The 16,334-nt window shown below is 42.4% G+C and overlaps 1 protein-coding gene across 3 annotated transcripts in view; it reads left to right on the top strand.

The window, feature by feature from the left end:
- Window positions 1-11,562, top strand: part of pik3r3b (phosphoinositide-3-kinase, regulatory subunit 3b (gamma)) — a 258,480-nt gene extending 246,918 nt beyond the window's left edge. For 2 of the 3 annotated variants that reach the window (XM_078258300.1, XM_078258301.1), the window contains 8 exons: window positions 4,590-4,725; window positions 6,187-6,285; window positions 6,685-6,865; window positions 8,304-8,429; window positions 8,543-8,862; window positions 9,091-9,165; window positions 9,294-9,464; window positions 9,930-11,562. In XM_078258300.1, the coding sequence (XP_078114426.1) occupies window positions 4,590-4,725; window positions 6,187-6,285; window positions 6,685-6,865; window positions 8,304-8,429; window positions 8,543-8,862; window positions 9,091-9,165; window positions 9,294-9,464; window positions 9,930-10,128 (1,307 nt within the window). In that variant the 3' untranslated portion in view covers window positions 10,129-11,562. Of the gene's footprint in view, window positions 1-817; window positions 922-4,589; window positions 4,726-6,186; window positions 6,286-6,684; window positions 6,866-8,303; window positions 8,430-8,542; window positions 8,863-9,090; window positions 9,166-9,293; window positions 9,465-9,929 lie in introns of those variants that run through there. The other variant, XM_078258302.1, reaches the window with a different exon arrangement.
- The last annotated feature ends 4,772 nt before the right edge of the window (window positions 11,563-16,334 follow it).

Below are 16,334 nucleotides of genomic sequence, written 5' to 3'. Positions count from 1 at the left end.
CTAAAATATTTCAAAGGTTTTCCTTCTCAAGATTGGATTGTGATGACCATAAAAGAAACTAATGGTCTCTGTGAAGCTACAACGTAAAGGCAGACTTTTATTACAGTATGTTGAGTCAAATTGTGACATTCTTATGGGAAAATGTTGGAAGTATTTTTCAATTTTAGATCAAAAACGTAGACCTAATAAGTGATATTTATATTTGCGGACTGGCAGTTGGTTGAATGTGTTTTGGCTGTGTTCATATTTTTGTAGCAAAAGGGTTTTTGAAGGCAAAAATACCAAATATTGTTTTTTTTTTTTCCTCAGCTGGGAGGATCGTCTGTTTTTCTCGGTTTTATATCATTTTAAATTAATTATCCTTTTAGTTTGTGACTGTTGGTTGGACAAAACAATAGAACATATCATCACCTGACTGTGTCAGATTACGTTGTATATTTATTGCCTGAAATAAACTATGAATAAGTGAATAAAGGAGTCTCTTAATCACCCATTCAGCTGCCAGTGTCACTGTGTTCAATAGGAGACGACCTGTTGATTCAGTGCTCGCTGCTGCGCGGTTGTCTCTGAGTGTGGGGTGTCCCAGAAGGAATTGATATACCACCGGATAACTCCACCTCCCTTCCTTCCTTTCTTTCTCTCGCGAGGCACGCCCCCATTGCTGCCTTCTGATTGGCCAAGGGGGCGGGCCTCTGTGCGGGGATTAGTTTGCGCGTCGTCTGTCTTTTAGGTTCAGCCTCGCTCGCTCTTTTCTTCAGTCTGACTGAGCAGGAGGCGGAGGCGGCGGTGGAGGAGGAGGTAGAGGAGGAGGAGAGAGACTGATTGTGTGTGTGTGAGAGAGAGAGAGTAGGCGGGAGGAGGGAAACAGCTGAGAGAAGAGTGACAGCATGCAGCTAACAGAGAGTACGATGGTAGAGGACGGTAAGAGAAGGATTTGGTCTTTTGTGTATTTGCTGCCTTTGTTTGTCATTGGTTGCTTTCTCAGACTTCACCTTTCCTGTTCCAATCTGTGTATTTATTTACTAGTTTCACACTTTTTGCCTTTTCTATTTTTCACCGCTTTAATGTTGTTGCAACCTTCTTTGATTCTTCTTTTGTGTGTGTGTGTGTGTGTGTGTGTGTTCCCCTGTTAGTTTGCGTTTGTACCCTACAATTTGGGGAACTAGTGCAGTTGATCCCCAGAAAGTTACTTTCCAAGCAAAAAATGCCAAACACTCTCTGGTTCCAGCCTCTAAAATGAGAGGAATTTCTGCCTTTCTCCATTTTATATGTTTAATATTTTTTTGATTTTGGTCGGACAAAAATGTTGCATTAGATGTACGTTTTATGGACAAAATGTACGTCTACTGTTGCAGCAATCTGGACTCGGATTGGAAAACTAAAGTCGTACGCTGTTAAGCAAAACCATGTGTGAGAGGCGCGTGTGTGTACTTCCACAGCCGTGACGCTGAAACACACCCCCGTACTGTAGATGCTCACACACACCACCTGCAACTCCTTACTTTGTCCAGATGTAAAGTTGTGGAAATAGGGGTGTGTGTGTGTGTGTGTGTGTGTGTGTGTCTCCGTGTCCTTCCTTTGTCTGTTGAGGGGGAGGGAGGCTGTGCTGACGTTCGCCTTTGTTCACCGTCCCTCTTGCGCTCTCTCAGAATGTTATGCAGTAGTTGTGACTGTTTTTTTTTTTTTTACAGATTTAAAACGGTGCATTTGTGTAAAACTAATAGCTTTCATATTTTATGACATTTTCACATTCTGTCCTCTCTGGTAGGACGGTTGTCATGAGTGAGTTTGACTTGTTTCATGCAGGACAGATGTTGAAAAGTATTGAGCGGTGTGTCCGATGGACTTTCACAACGAAGGATGTGACTGTTGCTCCTGTTCATTGTCCTGTTGTTTGTCATAGTAGTGCAGAAACAAGAAGTAATGGTTGTTTTTATGATGACAATTAATGATCAATTCATCACTTTTAGTCATTTATTAGGTACTATGACCACATTTTCACTTGTTTCCGGTTCTTAGTTTTGTGGATTTGCTGCTTTTTATACATATCAATTTCAATTAAACGCTTTTAAATAGAAGCTTGAAATGTTGCTCAAACAACTTCAGCAAGTTCAAGATATACGTTACATTTTATGGACTTTGAATTAAGCCAAAAACAGGTGGGGGGGGGGGATGGGGAGGTGTGTGTGTGTGTGTGTGTTGCTGACAGAGGGGAACAGTGCAGCTGCACTAACTGAATGACTAACTGGCTGATCGCCGTGGCGATGTGAAAGACGAGGGAGGAGAGAGAGGGAGGGGTGAAGGAGAACAAAGAGAGAGAGATTTTTTTATTTGACATGTTATACAAATGAAATATAAAATATATATGCTTTACATTAATGTCCAAACCAGAGCTTAAAGTAGATTAAATATAATACGTGTTAAGGTTGGTTAAGAAGATAACTTGTTGGCCATAACTACAACATGTCATTACTTTAGAGCTGCAAAGATGAATTGATTAGTTGACACCTAATAAGTCAACCGGGAAATACTTTGATATTTGATTAATTGGTTTAAGTGTTTTTTTATTCGACAGATTAATCAACAATTAAAATGTTTAGTAGTTGCAGCCCTAAACTACCTATAACTCAATCGTATTAAGTTTGTATTACATGTCAGTGTTTGAACTTGCTCTGCTGCCCCAAGTGGCCAAAAAGTCAAAACAGCTTTAACGACTACTTCAGTTACTAATGTATCCTACTGTTTACAGCAGTAGGATGCAAACAAAGAAACCAGAAGTCCAGCCGTATGTAACGGTGAACGGTAGAGTCGTGAGTGAAGTAATGGCCATGTTACTGCACATACACACAGAGGTCATGTTGGGTTTCATTTCTCCAGCCTTATTCCGCTCTCCCTGTGCATTGTGGGAATTCCCCTGTCTGTTTTTCTGTCATCCTTGTGTGCGTGTCGTCTGGTAATTGGTGAGGCCAGAATGTTCCGGGACGCTCCAGCAGAAGGAAAACGCTCCTCCGGTGGCATTTCAGGGTACATTCATCAGCGGACTTTCCCTCTTTTAAAGGACGCTGTCCACATCAGGCCTGTGTGTGTGTGTGTGTGTGTGTGTGTGTGTGTGTGTGTGTGTGTGTGTGTGTGTGTGTGTGTGTGTGTGTGTGTGTGTGTGTGTGTGTGTGTGTACTGATTTATGATGTCGAAGTGCTCCAGTAGTTGCACTGCTGTTCCTTAAACTGTATCCAGATGTGCCTGGAGACTCTTGAAACTTTGCTCTGCTCTGATATAGGTGTGTGTGTGGTTTTTTTTTTTTGGTATTGTGGTTCATATTCATGCTAGCTCCATTTGGCACAGAGCATGGCAACAAACACAAGAGCTTCTGTTTGTTAGGCTGTTGGCATTCACTGAGGCTGGATTTAACTTTAGCTCAGGTTTTGTTATTTTCCAAACGTAAAGGTAGAGGCTGTTATTTAATGTTAACAAAGGGCCTCCCCACAGGGTTTAAAGCTGCCATCAGTCCAGAGTTGACGGACTATGTATGGTTTGAGATGTTGTGTTGTAGTGCCTGTAGTTTTGGTTCTGATATATATTTTTTTTTTATTTAACAAAAAAAAAACTTAACTTCTCAAATGTTTAGTGATGTCTAAACACAAGTAGCTGTACAAGAACTTTCCCTAAATCAAATAAAGTCAAAAACTGGCCCAATTAGAATTTTTCATTTCTGTTCCATGAATGCATAAACAAGATTACAAAGTCTATGCCATCCTTTTGGCTCTGGGCAATCAATGTGCATGTCTGGTTTTGTGGATTGTGGACCCAACAAAAACAATTCACATTTTATTTTAAGTATCGCACATCTGTTTAAAATGCCTTGGTGTCGGTCATAGATATGATGCAGATTGCAGACCAAAAGGTCACAGTCAAGTTTCTGTTGGCTTTCCAACATTGTCTGCTCTGATAAGAACTACATAATATTCCCTACATCCTCCCTACAGCAGCTCAGTGGGAGGATGAGTTCAAAGACAGGAGAAACTTTATGAAAACAAGAGTGTTGACAGTTGTAACAAACTTCCCTCTCCCTCCTCAGGACCTGAAATGTCTTAAAGGCAGCCGAAAGCTTTTACTCTGCATTAAGGCTCCTAAGTATGTGTGTGTGTTGCATGACAGAATAATTACTGGGATGATGTATGGGCTGTATTTGCTATGCTACTGTTTGCCTGTGTAATTAATAACAACACAGGTCACCAGCTGCATTTGCGTTGAGATATAAATTGCTCCTGTGTTATAATTTGCATATGAAGTATGTGTACATACCTGGGGATGACTGGGGGGAAAAATCTCTATCCTTTATGGTGTAATTTTTGTGTGTGTGTATATATATGTATGTATATATATATATATAGTCGAACAAAGCAACAAAAAAAAAATCCCAAAGTGATGAAATATGCGGAGAGTTTGAACTTGGTGAAACAATGCTTCACTTCCTCTCCATCTGCAGTCATGGATGGATGGCTCAACTTTCCCACAGAGCTGTAGAAAACACACACACACAAAACAGTTCAGGCTACAATAATAACGCGTTGTCTCGTTCTCTCCTCCAGCTCTTCCTCCGAAGCCAGCGAAGCCGCAGCCGCCCTCGTCGGTCGGGGTGGGAGGGGGCGGCAGCAATGGCGCCAAGGACGGAGGAGCAGGGGGCTCACTGCAAGAGGCCGAGTGGTACTGGGGGGACATATCCAGGTAACGACGCACTCAACACACATGCTGGGTCTTAAGATGAGAGTGACCTTTCACTCTCAAATTGTATCGATGTTGCTGGCATTTTCCCTCAAACGAGGTCGAGTGTGTAACATGTTTAGTTGTTCATTATCAGAATCTGTGTTGCCCGTTCACAAACTTGTCCTTTTTCATGAATATTTACCACCACCATCAATTCCAAGTATTCCTTTTGGCTTGAAATTTTACATTTGAGTTCACATGAACTGGGGTAGACTCTCCATATTCATGCTCCATCTTGAAATACGTTAGCCGGTAAGGGACATACAGGACATACTGCTCCACCTTTCACGTTTTCTCTGTCACATGATAAACTCACAGCTGCTGCTAATGCTGCTAACGGGTATCGTAGCTTCCCGGCCCCCGGCAGGTTTGAAGAAGGAAACATGGAGGACCACACGTAATCAGGATCCAAATTTCAGGAACAGGAGTCTTCTTCTTCTTCGCCCAGAAAAAGGATACTGAAAAGAGCAAGAGACCGGCTTTTTGAAGCGTGAAGGCTACCGTAGCTGTAATACGTACTTTGAACTGTGTGGCGCGAGAGAGCTGATTGCGATATATGATCTCAACGCTAGATGGGAGAAATTCCTACACATTGGACCTTTTTTAAAGCACCAAAACTATTTTTAGGACATTAATCTTTGTTTTAAAGTAGCGATTGACAAGACATGGGGCGCAAATACCCTTTGACATGGTTTATCTGTAGTAAGGACACTTCAGGACACTTTTTTGTGTTTTTGATTTTGTAACCCGGTCAGAAACTGAAGGAAAGGGGGGGGAGAATGATAAATTAAAACTAAACAACGTTGTGAGTTGATGAGTTTAAATTCAGTGCTTTTCTTCTGTTAGGGTTAGGGTCACAAAGGGTGATTTCTGCATGCATGTGTGTCTGTGTTCTATTGTATACACTCATTATGCATTCAGTAAATACTTTTAAAGATAAGATTACTTTGGAGTTGAGTTTCAGACCATCAGCTTCTTGATGGTTGGGAACAGAAAACCTTTCCATGAAATCTGTAGTTTTTTTAGTTTTTTTTTAGTTTAAATCTGTAAAAAAAAAAGTCCCAACTGTTTAGGCTGTTGTGACTCCCTTACCTTCCTAAGTGCAGGTTAGCTCTCAGACACAATCCACACATACTCAGATGACAACCACACCTACCTACAATGCAGACAGCCAGTCTACCACCTTTAACACACACACACACACTCATCTCGAGCAGAGACGCTGTTGGCTGGGAACAGTCTGTCCAGCTAGTCACTCCCTACATCATTTAATTGATGGACTGTTTATTTTGAGGTGTGTGGCTGCGGGGAAAGTCCTCATCGCCTGCCACTCATAATTGAAGGCAGACTTTTCAAATAAAAACCATCTGTACACAAATTACTCAACCGACTCAAACTCTTATATATACTTTTTGTCTTCAGGGAGGAGGTGAATGATAAGCTCAGAGACATGCCTGATGGGACCTTCCTGGTTCGGGACGCTTCCACCAAGATGCAGGGCGACTACACGCTCACACTGAGGTAAAGTCTTAGTTTAGTTGATATCCGAGTCATGAATGGAGTGTTTCAAACCACAGGGGGGGGTTAATGGAGGCTGGAAGGATTGGGTGATTACTACTTCTGCTCCATTTTTTTGTGCAGCCATCCCTCTAGTTAACTACAGATTGAGGGAAATCATGTGTTGAGAAGCATTTTGCCTACGCAGCATCCTGGTAAATTGGAGCAAATCGCCCACTTCCCTGGAAGTAAAATGCTTGAGGGGGAACTAAGCCCGAGTTAGAAGCTGCTGAAGTGTGAATATTAAGGAGAATAATCTGTTCAGGGATGCATTTTGAGCATCCCCCCCCCTAAAAAAAAAAGGGTTTGAATATGGTGATATGTACTAATCCTGTCTCCTCTTTTTCTTATTTTCATGTTCAGGAAGGGGGGCAACAACAAGCTGATAAAGATCTACCATCGGGACGGAAAGTACGGCTTCTCTGACCCCCTAACGTTCAGCTCAGTGGTGGAGCTCATCAGCCACTACAGACACGAGTCCCTGGCTCAGTACAACACCAAGCTGGACGTCAAACTCATGTACCCCATCTCCCGCTTCCAGCAGGTCTGCATACACATTATTCACACGCGCACATCCATCCATCCATCCATCCATCCATCCATCCATCCATCCAACAAGTCTGTTAGGACTTTATTTAAAGGGGAACTATGCAGTTTTTTTTAGCTTAATGTACCTTAACTGAACAGCTTCGGAGTCATTGGAATGGTTATGTGACTTTTTTTCGGGTTGAATGGTGGTCGTCTTGCTCCCCCCTAGCGCCTGTGAGCAGAAAAACCACCCTTGCAACTTTTAGCCAGGTCTCGCTATGGAAGAAATTGCTTCGCGGCACTGCGCACATACGCCCATTCAGAAACCGGCTAACAAGGTAGCGATGGAGGTTTTCACACTATGGTCATGGCTGAGCCGGCTTAAAAAAATAAAAAATAAAATAAAGCAGAAAGCCAGGAAAGCGTTGTCGGAGGAACAGAGCAGACTGACCAAGCGAGGAGTCAGAAAGTCCAAAGTCTTTACAACCTAACCTTATTTTGATCTCAGTTGAGGTGTAGCATTTTAGCACTTGGCTTTGTTGTAGAAAAACATTTGATGTGAACTCGATGTGAGCTTGAGCTTGAATGGGAGCAAATCCCTACAGCAGGTCCACCATCTCGTGGAGGCTGTTAGAGGAGCAGACTAATGCCCATGGGTTTTAATTGACATTTCAACCATCACATAGGTGTAAGGTGTAGGTGTCCAATACCTTTTGACCATCAACTGTAGTTATGTGCACAGGCACTTTTACAATGCAGTGGACGACTTTAAAGACCGTTCAGGCGTGTTCACGTTGTTTTCTGTTTGGAATATTTGATGAAACTGGATTTGTTTGGTAGCTCAAACTGGACTCATTTGTAAGCCTGTGTCCTCTAGTGTCGGCATATTTACACAGTACAAAAATACACACAATATACTTTTCTTGATCTTGGGGACAAAACTCCCTCTCACTGATCTTTCAGTTTCTACTACATTTCCAACCAGCGTCCTTTGTAGACCCCCACCTACACCTCCTCCGAACCCGGCGGCCTGTGCTGGGTGTTTCCACTCCAAACTGCAGCGGCAGCAAAATCGCTGCTCGCTGACCCCCCCCCCCCCACGTGCCACGCTCCCTAAATAATTGCACACATCCGCGGTGTCAAAGGGCCGTTGTTGCATTTATTCCCTTCCTCCCCCGCTGCACTCGTTTTGCCAGGCGAGTCATTACTCAGAGCGGTGCAATATCTCCAAGCGTGCGCACCTTGCCGTGCACCCGGGGCATTGTGGGTGGTTAATTAACGAGCCTGTTCAGGAGTCACTCTCGCTAAGCAGAATCAGGGGTGAAGGGAGCAAACGCGCACATGCACTTTTTCCTCTGACCCTAATTTTCTAACACTTATGCATGCAGCCTTTTCCCTTTGGCTGTCTGTGCACCGCTCACTCTCTGATGCTTTTTCATTTCTCGTCCTCTCAGGACCAGCTGGTAAAGGAGGATAATATTGACGCCGTGGGGAAGAAGCTGCAGGAATACCACAGCCAGTATCAGGATAAGAGCAAAGAGTACGACAGACTGTATGAAGAATACACCAAGACCTCGCAGGTACACCATACTTCTGTATAGCGACTGAATTTTTTTTTATGGTTTTAACAGAAACAAGTGGTCGTGTTTTCTGTTCGGTCCACTCACGTACCACCTCTTCTCTCCTCCCTCAGGAGATCCAGATGAAGCGGACGGCCATCGAAGCTTTCAACGAGACCATCAAGATCTTCGAGGAGCAGTGCCACACGCAGGAGCGCTACAGCAAGGACTACATTGAGCGCTTCCGCCGCGAGGGCAACGACAAGGAGATCGAGAGGATCATGATGAACTACGAGAAGCTCAAGTCCCGGCTCGGAGAGATCCACGACAGCAAGGTGCGCCTGGAGCAGGACCTGAAGACGCAAGCCATGGACAACCGGGAGACGGACAAAAAGATGAACAGCCTGAAGCCAGACCTCATACAGCTCCGCAAGATCAGGGACCAATATCTAGTGTAAGTACAGAAGACATCATTAAATATTAGTACGGCGGGCATGGAGCGCCGTGTTGCTCATTTTATTAAACGGAGTGTAAAATGTATTGATGAACCATGGTCCTGATGCTGTCAGACTTGCTGTTTGTCACTTAATTTGATTTCTGTTCACTGCATCATAAACAATGTTGTAGCCTTTTAAACTGATATCTAGCACTGTAGTAGTTACGGTTCTTTCTTTCTCTTTAGCTGGCTCAATCACAAAGGAGTTCGTCAGAAACGAATCAACGACTGGCTGGGAATCAAGAACGAGAACACTGACGAGTGAGTCTCTACTTTTGAGTTTATCATCCTGTCCTCTGCCAAACCCTGCCACTGTGCATCCGTGTGCACGGAGCAACTGTTACTTTCTCCTGTCCTCTGTGTTCACCGTGTATCTCTTGTTGGTGCAGAGGCTACTTTGTGACCGAGGAGGATGAGAACTTGCCTCACTACGACGAGAAGAGCTGGTTCGTCGGGGACCTGAACCGGACGCAGGCGGAGGAGCTGCTCATCGGGAAGCCGGACGGAGCATTTCTCATCCGAGAGAGCAGCAAGAAGGGCTGCTACGCCTGCTCTGTAATGTGAGTACACACAAGACGAGACTTTAGCGATCTTTCTGGCAAAACCATTTACACATTTTGAGTGCGGAAGTGCCGTTAGCATTACCGTTAGCCTTGGTTTGCAGGTAGCATTCATCTCCTCAAATCAGATGACTATTTTACAGCTGCTTTACTGTTCAGTGAATTAAAGACCCAATACTAGAAGTGTACCAATTAAACAGTCTCCATATTCCATGTGATTATTACCAAATGACATAATCTTTTCCAGGAACCCTCCTTTAGGGCATAGCAGTGTCTTTGTAAGAATTGTAGAACAAACTGTTTGAGGAAATAATCTAAAAATGTGGACAGAAAACATTTAAACAGTGTTTTTTTTTTTTTTTAAATGTAGTCTCACTGGAGGCCAAAGATCAGCTTTTAACATCCACGTTTCTGATGCGCCGGCCTAACCGAACCTCTCTTTTGTGTGTGTGTGTGTCCCCCCAGTGTCGAAGGCGAAGTGAAGCACTGCGTCATCTACAGCACGCCGCGTGGCTTCGGCTTCGCCGAGCCCTACAACCTGTACAGCAGCCTGAAGGACCTGGTGCTCCACTACCACCAGACCTCCCTGGTGCAGCACAACGACTCGCTCAACGTGCGCCTCGCGTACCCCGTCTACACACAGATGCCCTCCGGACGCAGATGAACCGCACCCAACCACCCGGCCACAACCCCACATAGACAACATATCCAACCCCCTCTCGGGGAAGGGAGAACTGGGAGAGAGTGAAGGAAGGAAGGAGGGAGGGGGGAGGGATTGGTTGACATACAAAGCAACCCCAACACCAGACCCGATAAAGATAGAAATGAAAACACTTGCTGCAACACACACGTCAGCCACCTTGGAGTTTATATATTTTTACAAGAACAATTTCGGAGGGCATTCTTTCTAAAGACTGCTTGATTTGCACAAGGAAGTTTTAAATGTTTGTGAATGTGAAGAAGAAAAAAAAAAAAAAAGAAGTGACTGAAGGAAAGGAAGGAAGGAAACTGAGGAGACTTCAGAGTTTCAGGTTGACCCCGCTGCTACCTAAACTCCAGCTCAGACTTTTTAAACCAGAAGCTCAAACAACACGCGAATGACGACGAAGACGACGACAAAACATTCCCAAATCTTTTTTTTTTTTGTTTGCCGTTATTTTCATTTTGCACCTCAGATGATTATATTGCGTCTGTTTTTTTTTTTTTTGTTTCTGGATTCGTTTTCATGTTTCAGATGTGTTTTTTTTTTTTTCTTCTTCTTTTGCTTCTCGTAGCTTAGTTTGTGGTAACCGCGAGAGGAGATGATGTCACGTGTCTGTCCCTCTCCGTACGAGAAGCACAAAATAATGTAGCATAACGAGACAACGGGCACTTGTTTCATGAAGTGTTCCTCCATGTAGACTGCTGCTGAAGGGTTTAGGGGGATGGGGGGGTAGGGGCACAGTGACAGAAAACAGTTATGTAGTATTAAAAGGAGGACAAAAGGCTTGCTTTTACACTAACTGTAGAGAGGTTTTTTTTGCTTTGCTGGAACATAGTTTATTTTTTTTGCCAATGTGTATAAGGCAATGTCACAGATCAGAACCAGAGACCAAAGTTGGTGTGGAGAGGGAGGGTAGAGTCAGCTTGTGTGTGTGTGTGTGTGTGTGTGTGTGTGTGTGTTTCTTAGTTTTTTTTTTTTCTTTTTTTTTTGTGAATGGGAGAAAAGCATGACGGAAAAAAAGCAAACGAGTGGTGTGTTTGAAACCACACATAAAACCGAGTTTTTGGGCCAAGTGCTTGTCCACCAAATAGCTTTTTTGGAAACCCAAATGGTACGTAAACAGAAACGCCAGGACCGTCTGTAAACACAGATGGTCGAGTAAGAAGCACTTAAACAAGTCCCATGTGTGACCCCGGCCCTCTGTACTTTCCTCAGGGGATTCACTCGCCTAGCGTTCTCTGTGGAAGTCGAATGCGGAAAAAGTCCAAACTAAATTATGACTAAAGCGATTAGTCGAGCAATAACATCGTCGACGAAAGTTAAAAAAATAAATAAATAAATAAAAAATGATAGTATAAAGTTATGTTCTCAGTTGCGATGGATAAAAAAAAACGATCAAAATTTTCTGACATCACATTGGGCTTTTATACATTTTTATTTTCTGACATTTCATAGACTAAATTGATAACTTGATCACTGAGAAGATAATAGCACGTTTTTCTGATCCCTCACTCGTCTACTTTCTCGACGTTTGACGCCAATACTTCCACAGACTTGGCTGCTCCACTCGGCTGGATGTGCATGAAGTCTGCTGGCAGGCTGAGGCAGTTTGTGGAAATGTTGGATTTCAAACACTTGCACCGGGAGTGGGGGGTAACATAGTACAGAGTGCTGAGGTCACAAATGTTGCTACGCTCAAAAACCAGACAAGAAAAAGGTTACAAATGTTTAGTTTCACCAAAATGATCCTTTTTAAAAAGCATAAAGGAAGGCTGACCAGGGAACCTGAAACCCATTTTGGTAACACTTTACTTGAAGGTATCTACATAAGAGTGACATGACACTGTCATGAACCCTAACCATAACTTGTCATGACAAAAACCAAATGACGCTTAATGAAAGAAGCGTTATGTCATAAACGTTTATGACTTGTTTATAATGTTTATGACACGTTCATGACAGTGTCATGTCACTCTTATGTAGATACCTTCAAGTAAAGTGTAACCCCCATTTTATGTGTGGTTTAATAAATAAATAGTGAGAGATGACATGATTATATGCTAACGACTGTGGGTTGAATAACTGGGACTGTTTGTGTTTTTTTGTAACAAAACCTTCAGAAATAATAAGCTTTGATTTAAAAAAAAGAAAGTTTTATGTGTAATACAGAGAGAGCAGGTAGACGAAAGGCGATGTCCTGAGCTGAAGACACAGGCTTTAGAAGACAAATACTGAAAACTTGAAAGAACGTGCAATCTAGCGTCGTGTTAATGTAGTTCAGCAGCCGAGCAGAGAGACGCACTAAAGGTCCAAGAGATAATCAAAGTGCACAGTGAAGCTTTTGGAGTGAAATTCACTTTTTGTTTTGTATGAATGCTTCGTTTCCTTTTTTTTTTATGTTCCAATTTTCAATTTTTTAACTCAGAACTTCTTGCCGGTGCTTGACTTTATAACCAGTGGAAGCATTTTTCTCTCTCTTTCAGACTTAAAAAACACAATAAAAAATGTCTTCACAAACTGAAGAGAAAAACACAACCAAGTTGCATTTTTTTTAATTTTTTTTTTCCCCCTAGAAATTCTGTATTACTGATTGGCACGGAGGTAAAGCTCACCATTGGCTGTTCCTTTAGAGAGACGTGTCTACGACGGTTAACGGGGTCAGCACTGCCTGTCATGAAAAGCAAAAAGTGCAGGGGGGGGGTTTATCTTGGCCCTGGTTTATGGCAAACAAGGCAGCTGTTCTTTATTCACCCCACCCCCGCTCTTCGCTAAAACTGCGATACACCCCAGCTTCTTTTTTTTTTTCACGCAGGTTAACATTTGTGAGGGCGTCTACCAAAAAGCTCTTTTTAAAAGACGCTGGTTACAAAGTCAGACAAAGCACCCTCCCCTCTGTCGTTGATAAGCCAGCATCAGAGTGTATGGGACACACACACACACACACGTCTGAAGGAGTGTATCAGGTTGTAGGAAGAGGGCCATTGTTTGAGAAGTTGCAGAGGAGTCGTGAGTGAATGATACAACTTTGGTTGTACCCACCACGTGTTTATCTAAACCCCCGTCTCAATGTCCTCACCACCCGACAGTGTAGTAACCCCCGACGGTATCGCCGTTATTTCACCCCACGCCCTCCAGGCGAGGTTTGTGGACCCGAAAGCCTTTGTTTTTTGTCTTTTTTTTAACTGGAGACTGAATCAGTTTGGGTGTCCTAAAGCTGGCAGTACCTAATCCAATTTGGCCCGTTTTCAGACTGCTGTCCAGTCACCTCAAACTCATGTAAAACTACTTCAGTAAATTGATGAAAATTTGACGGAAAGGATTACACAAATATTCACGAGAAGGCGCAACCAGATCATGTAATTCAAAAAGCAGCAGTAAGACTGGCGCGTCTTGACATTTCATTACTGCTTTATTTCTTTCTGTTATCATACATTTTTGTGCATGTAGAGACTCAAAATTGGCAACTTCAGTCTTTGAAAAAGTATTGATAAAGACTGGGTTTAAGTAACGCCAATAGAAACCTTCCCGTCGTGTATAAAAAAGGTTTTGGTGATATCTTTTCAAATTGATGCCATATACACACTTTGGTCTATTTACGCGCCAGTTCAAAATGCACAAAGAAAGGTGGATGGAAACATACAGTACTCACTGGGACTTCCAGATCTGTTGTCTTAACGGCAATCGAGGCCGAGTAGAGGTTTTGGAGCCGACGCAATGACGTCTTTGGCAGAGCAACAACTGCAGAAATCGACTGTTTTGTCCCGTGAGGACAGGCCAAATTGGATTGAGCTCGAAGCGTGTACTGCTGGCCCCGGTAGTCCCTCTCGACCATCCCAGTTCAGCTAAAGCTAAAAGCAGGTGTGGAGGACGAAAGACGGTACCGACGCAGCTGGACGCAACAGTCGCAGCATATAGGATGCGGTGAGATGTCTGCTGTGTCCTATTTCAGGGGCCGAGAAATGTGACTTGCTTTTGTCCAAATTTGGACATCCAGGAATAAGTCTTGGACTTTCCTTTGTTGCTGTCAGAAGCATCTCCTTCTTTTGCCTATCCTGTTCCTTTGTATTGTTTTAGGCCTCCAACATCTGTCCAAACTGTGGCTACAAATATTAACGCGATGTTTCAGGGTAAAGAAGTTTTTAGCATATTTATTTTTTTCCCCCCACAGATATTCAATCCAGTGTTTTTTTTTTGTCACAAGTATCAGACCCATACGGATACTGATACCAGAGTCCACTGCAGGTTACAGGCATTAATATTGTTTGATTAGCGATGACACTGTGGTTAATACTCTTTGCGGAGGAGGACCACACTTAGGCTTTTTCTTACGTAACAGGCGTTCTTTAAAGTCCTCTGCCTCTGAATTGGGACACAGTCGTTTTGTATCTGTTGCTGTCCACCTGTGACAACGGTCTTTTGCTCTATCTTTTGGACTAACGGGGGACAGCAAGGCGGGGTTTGTTGATATAATCTTGAATGTACAAAAAGGATCAGTCCGGGTCCAAAGCTGTTTGTTTGTTTTTTCCTCTTTTTTTTTTTGGAGCACCACAAGTCATGTTCGTCCGTAAAAGGAAACAAGATAATCCTAACTCTCAAGGTGCTATCGGAAATGCAGGCCCGTTCGATTTGGCCGACTTTTAATCGTCTCCTTCACAACGTTTCCGGTCATTTAACCCTCAGGAGTTTTTAGTTCACCATAGAAACGACCACACAACAAAGCCAGCGAAAAAGATAAAAATAAATCAGGGTTTTTTCTGCATTGATACCTAAATCACAATCAGTCAGTTAAGCTAGATCCCCACGACTTTGACTTTTGTAGAGTCCTCACTTCAAGAGGCTTGTCCCTCATGGCTTCCCGTAGCTTTGACACAGCATCATCACCAAAAGGATGTCATAGTCTTTCCCTCCATCGCCACCACAGTCAAGAAGGTTTTATTTCTGTTTTTTTTTATTAGCTGACTTGCTTTTCGAAACGGGGAACTCAAAAAAAAAAAAACTTTATTACTTGAACTATATTGCATTGCTCACTGTTGAATGTCTTTATATGAAAATATACATTTATTAAAGAAAACGTACAAAAAAAAAAAACGAGTTTCCTTTTGTTTAATGGTGAGCAGGGCCAAGGTTTTTAGAGTTTTATGACAGATGTACAGTATTGGTTACATGCAAACGTAGAGCTACTTTAGGAGGGACGCAGGCGCTTTTTTGAAACTTCTCAGAGATATGTTCAGAGCTTTTCCTTCACAGAGGGCTTGTCTGAAATTGCACACATTATCATCTACAAGAGACTTGTGTTATTATTAACCTGTGATGTCTGCGTATGCATCATGAGTCACATTTACACGGAGATGTCATATCTATCATAAAGCTAAAAGATATTACAGTTTGAAGGGTTGTTTTGAGTCGTAGTCGCTGTTCTTTGACTGTTTTCATTTTCCCCTAAAACATTAAGACCAAAGATTTCAGTTCTTGTTAATCCTTATGTTGATTATTATTGGAAATGGATGTTTCACTGATGTTTCTTTTTTTTTTTTTTCTTTTTTTTTTTTTTATTAATCTCCATTGCCTTGATATGATCACAACTCAGAAGATAAAACCATGTTGTTTGAATGAGTGTCCCGTACAGCTAGCTAGGATTGTTGGTTGTTCATTTCTGTTAAAAGAGTTTAAACAGGTACTTTTGTGACATGTCAGGAAGGATCCATCTTTAAAATCTTTGTTCAATGATGTCCCGATGTAAAAATCAATCAGATTTTACTTGATCTGCACTCTCTAGTGTGTGTGCTGTTGGTATAAACTGATTTCTGTTGAGGATTTAAAAGACAACTACCAAAAGTCACAGCTTTCTCACTCATGCTACTACATATATTTGCACATGATGACCATAGCTGGAGTTAAGTTTGGTTTGCAATTTGAAACTTTTCTATTTCCGTGTTGAAAATGTCCTGCAGAAATCGCCAAAAAACAAACATAAATAATTTCTAATAATTATACAAGATTTGGAGCTTGTTTTATTTTTTCTTTACTTTTGGGGCTCCGTACATTTTTTACAGTTTAATTTGAAACTGATTGGATTAGATTTAGCTTCTTTCTGTATTTGGTGCGTTTAAAAAAAACTCAGCCTGTCTATGATTTAAATCAAGTTAATATATTTGATTTTAATACTT

The sequence above is a fragment of the Sander vitreus genome, chromosome 9 (genome assembly GCF_031162955.1).
Source record: "Sander vitreus isolate 19-12246 chromosome 9, sanVit1, whole genome shotgun sequence".
In the NCBI taxonomy this organism is placed as follows: domain Eukaryota; kingdom Metazoa; phylum Chordata; class Actinopteri; order Perciformes; family Percidae; genus Sander; species Sander vitreus.
The sequence above is the reverse complement of the archived record's forward strand: the minus strand, read 5'-3'. Positions and strand labels throughout refer to the sequence as shown.